The 6,000-nt window shown below is 41.0% G+C and overlaps 1 protein-coding gene across 1 annotated transcript in view; it reads left to right on the top strand.

Annotated features, from left to right (window-relative positions):
• Positions 1-6,000, top strand: part of LOC116054422 (GDNF family receptor alpha-2) — a 76,345-nt gene continuing 70,345 nt past the window's right edge. Inside the window, exons 1-2 of the mRNA XM_031305976.2 lie at positions 1-686; positions 2,369-2,725. Coding sequence (XP_031161836.1) covers positions 635-686; positions 2,369-2,725 — 409 coding nt within the window. The 5' untranslated portion in view covers positions 1-634. The remainder of the gene's footprint in view (positions 687-2,368; positions 2,726-6,000) is intronic.

Here is a 6,000-nt window from a genome sequence, read left to right as displayed (position 1 = left end):
CGACACACATGCAGTCAGTGCAAAAGAAGCGTTCACTTCCTCACACAGGAGCGCACAGCTTTTTGGAGAGAGTCAGTGGTGGTGTTGGGGGGAAAAGAAAATTACAATCCAGTCAGCGTTTTGGAGCACTTTTCAAATGAGTTCTTCTATCTCGTTAGAGATATTGGCACAGCTGACAGACCGTTTCGCGCCAGTTTAAGGAATGTTTTAAGGACAAATTGTCTCCAAGGGGCAGTCGGAGCTGGCAGTCTGAGCCCTTATAATGCGGAGAGATCAAGTCTCAGTAGTTGGTCGGTATGAGCGCAGCGCAGACGGACCCTGAGAAACTGCTTTCATGGATTGACTGATTGATTGGCATTTGATTTTTTATTTTTTTCCCCAATACCAGAGGATTTGTCTGTGTCGTGGTTAGTCTATTATTAAAAAAAAAAAAAAAAAAAAAAAAAAGAAAATCGTGGATTATTGTTGGGAGTCGAGGGGTTTTGTGGTAACGAGGATATTGATTTTTTTATTATTATTATTATTTTTTTTAACAGTTAGCCTTCACCTGGGTCAAGGATCCGAAGAGGGGAATTAACCTTTCATAAGGTGGAAATATCAGTCGTGTTGGACCCTAACTCATCTCTCCAACAATATGAAGTCTGTCACTGTGTGGATGTGCGTTTACAGCTTTCTCCTGCTCTTAGGTGAGAAGTGAAATATTGAAATAACATGTCCAATTGTGTGCAAATTGTTATTTTTTTGTTCTGGGTCATATAGAGATACATTCTGACATCAGTAGCCTAATTATTGCCAAGGAGCACTTTTTCTTTTCTTCTCATGCAGGAGTTGTTTGAGGGCACAAGGTTTATTCTGTTGTTTTTTTGTTTTATTTTATTTTCTAAATGTGAAGCCAAATACTGATAGATAGGGCGTTCATTTTAAAAATGAGATTAGTTTAGATTATGTGTAATTGTCATAGCTACAAACCCAAGTTGTTCTATGCAAGTTAAATACTTAATACTGGATCCATTAAAGAACCACAGCATCCATAGTTGGATTGCAAATCTCACGACTGGAACAGCTTTTAGGCTGCAAAGGAAAGATCTCTGAGTTTTTTTTTTTTTTTCAGTTACACATTTGTGTTTGGTTTAATATGAGAAAATCAATCATCATCATCATCATCATCATCATCATCATAAGCATCATCAGTATCATCATCAGCATCATGAGCAGCATCAGCAGCACAATGCCAATTCAAGTGTCGCCCACAAAGGCCAGTGCTTGAGTTAAAATCCTCTGACTGATGAAATATTTTCACAGTTAACTTCACGTTTCTCCTCTCTTAGCCGTTGCTCTCTGATTCTGATGCAGTATCCTCTCCTCCCTGAGCCCAATGCTCAATATCACCACACGGGGTCTCTCTTGTCATTTCACCAGAAGTGTCTCTACTGGTGTGTGTGTGTGTGTGTGTGTGTGTGTGTGTGTGTGTGTGTGTGTGTGAAGGCACGTTTGAATCTTCACTCCTGTCAAATGGTCACACCTGAGTCCCTTCTCCGAGGATCCCTGTTTACTCATTGTCAGCTGTAATTTTTCTCATAACGTAGATGTGAGTTAAGTGTAGTTCACTTTTTTTAAATTTTTTAGGCGAGATAATTAGATAGCCTCCACTTCAGTGATCAAGAATTCCTTTGATTCGAATAGGAAACTGAAAGCTGCAGTCTGACTCGTTTTAAAGGCTTTTAGATGCACTATAGTGAGTACAGATAAGCACAGGTAAAACACTGAATATTAATTAGACGAGAACTTAACAAGACCCCGTGTAGAGATGTATAAGACTCATGTGAACCATGAAGAATGTAACTGGTAAAAGATGCCTTGGCATGTATGTGCATGTCAGAGGCCCACATCAACGAAACAAAATGAAAGCAGGTTTATGATGCATGCTTGCACTTGCACACACATTAGAGCTGCACCGATTACTCGATTGATTGATTAGTTGCCAACTATTCAATTAATCACCAACTGCTTTGATAATCGATTAATCGGTCATTTTGTATGAAAATAAAGTAAAGTAAACATTTTCTGATTCCAGCTTTCTTAAATGTGTTAGTTTCTTCTCTCCTCTGTGACAGTAAACTGAATATATTTGAGGGCGTCATCTTGGGCTTTGGGAAACACTGATCGACATTTTTCACCATTTTTCTGACATTGTATTGACCAAACAACTAATCGATTCATCAAGAAAATAATCGACAATGACAATAATTGTTAGTTGAAGCCCTGACACAGATATACAAACAAAATCACATACATATTAATTTGCAAATTTCTGAGCCCCTTTGTCTCTTGTCACCCCCAACCTCTGTCCCCTGGTCCCCACCTGTAGATGAGACAGCGAGTTCCTGGGATGGTCCCTCAGCTGTGTCCGCGTCTTTGGCCACTGGGTCTCCAGGATCTCTGGGCACCGGGTCTGGGCCCGGAGCTCAGACAGAATGGGTGGACTGCATCCAGGCGAGTGACTGGTGCAACCAGAACCCTCACTGCAGCTCTCGGTACCGGGTGATGCGCCAGTGCCTTGTGGGCAAGGAGAAGGAAGCCATGCTGGACAACAACAGGGAGTGCCAGGCTGCCTTGGAAGTGCTGCTGGTTAGTCCTCTGTATGACTGCCGCTGCAGGAGGGGCATGAAGAAGGAGCTGCAGTGTCTGCAGAACTACTGGACCATCCACATGGGGCTCACCGAAGGTAGGAGGCAGATGGTTTTTTACAATTCTCTGTCTCATACAAGTCACATCACATCATGTTTAGTCATGTGGCAATTTCAGATCCTGTGATATAATAATAACACCTCTTTAAGTCATGCAGTGTCTTGTTAAAACTACAAATTTATTCCGAAATGAAAAGAGAATGAGCTGGATCTTTAATGTCATTTGTTAACTTCTGCATTATCTCTGTCGCTGTGATCTCAGCTTATAACTAGAGATGTTCTGATACAACTTTTTTCTTCTAACTTTTCCCGATACCGATTCCGATACCTGAACTAGTGTATCGTCCAATACCGAGTACCGACCCGATACCAGTGTGTTAAAAAATACATATATATTATTATGTTTTAACAGCTCTATACTACTATCCCTGTATGGATTTTCATTGTTGTACGGCCTGGTTCAGGTTAAACCCTTTGTAAAACATGAACAAACGCAGAGAACGAATGCCATCGCACTTTCTTTTATTATCTAGTTTGACAGCGAGTCATAACGGAAAAAAGAACGTAAACAAACTACTTTAAAGTAGATTTTATTCAGGGATAAATTACGCGGTATTGGTTCGTGCATAAACTCCAGTACTTGTTGATACCGATACCAGCATTTTAGGCAGTATGGGAGGCTTTTCCAATACTGGTATTGGTATTGGAACATCTCTACTTATAACATGTTCAATGGTTTTGTTACTGACTATGTCTATGTATTGGTCATGTACAACAATACATGCGTACACAGAGATGCACATGCATTGCTGCAGTAAGTAGTCTGTTTGTGGATGTGCAACACACCTCTATTGATATCAGTGGGTATGACATAGCGCATTCTTTTGCGTTATAACATTTATTTTAAACTAATGTTCCGATCTCAAGTGTACTTTACGGGCATGTACACCACACCCATTGTTGATGCTATATTCCCTCATGCCCTTTTATAGTGATACCCAGAAGCCCCTGATGAAAAATATATATGCTTTCCCACTTTCCTCACCCTGTCGAAAGGTAATGGAGCTATAATGGGATTACATTAGGTAGAGCTGTTATTGTACACTTATTGTTTTTTACCTAAAGTGTTCCATATTACCATGTAATTAGGTTAGAGTTGTATAGCTCAGGCGCTTATGTGTCCACTTATGCAGGACATAAAATAGCACTCTTGTTGTAACATTGAAACCTTCTGGTTTTACCATTGCAATGTGTTTAGAGAGCATAAAGCAGCCTCCTGAACGGACGTGACTCTTGGTCACAGGTTCAAGAGTACACAGTGAGTACTTTTATACACACAGCTTATTCCGTTTGGATATTCCTAAGGCCTTTTTTCTGAATTTAGAATTTTCCAACTAAGACATGTGATATGCCGGTATTATTCGGGTTATAGAAGAATTCTTTGGACATGTATACAGCGCATTTGGAGTGTGTCTCAATTGTTTGTTTTTTTTACCACAGTTTGTGACAGTTGTTATGGCCAGTTTTTGGCCCTTTTGCCTGTTTAAGGATTACGGTCAGCTCTGTGCATTGCTATGGTTGTTGTACACAAACCAACTAGCCAATAGTTTGTAAGGCTGAGGTAGAGATGCATGCCCCCCAAAAAAAGAAGGCGAAACCCAGCTACTTTTAAACATTATGAAAGACTTGTGTATCAACATGTTTTTGGGGACATTTTCAAGAAGGTGGTTGAAGCAATGAAAGAGGGAGGCTGTGTTTGCACAGTTAAACGAGTCGGCTATTAGTGAATTTTTTTTTGCCATCTGCATGTAAACGGGAATATAAGCGAAATATTCACTTTCATTAGCCGTGTAAACAGCTTAGTCGGAATGTTGTCTTTTTTGAAATAAGGGCAAAAAACTGAATATTATGTGCATGTAAACTTAATCCGTGTTACATACTGTGTGAAGACAAATCTGACTGAATCAAAGCGGCTGGAGATGCCTTGCCCTTGGGGCCAGGCTAAATGGGGGCCTTAACCCAACAGTGACATTACTCCGTGCTTGTACACGCGGCCAAAGTCTGTGTGACTGATGTCAAGTGTCATCCCAAGTAAACATGGAGGACACAATGTGCTCAGCTGTTTTGACATGTGGGCTAATGGTGGAAACGTTGCAAAGTCTCATTCTGGGCTTTTGTGTTGCGATCCGTAAAGTGATTTGCCAGGCTGACTGCTCATAGCACCAGCTACACTTCATCAGACTGATGGCAGCAGAGGGTCCCTGACATGAGTTCAAGGGAAATGTAATGACATGGATGCTCCCCAGGCCTTCTGTCTCCCTCCCTGTCTTTCTCTCTTTTTCTAACTCTTTCCCCTTCGCAATGATCTTTCTGTTCTCCCTCTATGTCTCTTTCTCACTCCGTTTCTCCTTTCCCCAACAAACAGCCGCATAAGTCAAAGTGTTTGTGTTTGAATGCATCATGCAAGTTGTCAGGGAGAGAGACCTCCTGTGCCTGCAGCGTGCCCTTCACAGAGCTTGTGTTTCTTTTACAAATAAAAGCCTCTCAGCACTGTCCTGTTTTGGCCCTGACGCCCCTCGGAGATAATACCCGCTTTAACACAAACCAAAAGCTCTCATAGTGCAGCTTTAATCTAATCACGATCCATTGTGCAGTCAAGCAGGCGTTTGTTAACTGGAAACAATCTATGTACAACATCCATCTCTGGAAACAAACACGAAGGGCCGAATCCCAACACACCCTCTTGAAATGGTGCTAAACCACTTAAAAAATAATTTGTGGACAAATCAGGAAGGTTTTAATATCGTTGGTGGGTCAGATAATGCATAATGTAGCTTTGGAAGTCTTACTTCACTCATGTTAATGTGGAGAGATGAAGAGCGCAAGAGTATGTGAGAGAGAAAGATGAGAAAAGCGAGGAACTAAAGATTAAAAGAAAAGGAGTCGAGCTAGAGAAGGTGAAAGGACAAGGATAGCTGACAGACAGAAGGCAAAAGACCTGTGTAACGTGATAATCTCTATAGGAAAAGTAATGTAATTTATCTATTTATTATTATTATTTATCACTACTTTGCTGCAACCTAAGACCGTAATAAGGGTGGTTCTGCAACTACGGTCACTTTTGACTCTCAAATTTAAAAAAAAAAATCTCAAAAGTGTAGAAAGCCATCTAGAAATCAGGCCCCAGCTATAAGTTGGGCTATTGCTTATGACTCGTGTTGACCAGGGCAGGGCAGGAAGTTGGCCTGCAAGCTTAAGGGCTAAACCATGGTGTCTGTGAAGAGAAAGCTAATGTTGACCAGGGATGGGACGG

Source organism: Sander lucioperca, chromosome 2, assembly GCF_008315115.2.
Source record: "Sander lucioperca isolate FBNREF2018 chromosome 2, SLUC_FBN_1.2, whole genome shotgun sequence".
Classification (NCBI taxonomy): Eukaryota; Metazoa; Chordata; class Actinopteri; order Perciformes; family Percidae; genus Sander; species Sander lucioperca.
The sequence above is the reverse complement of the archived record's forward strand: the minus strand, read 5'-3'. Positions and strand labels throughout refer to the sequence as shown.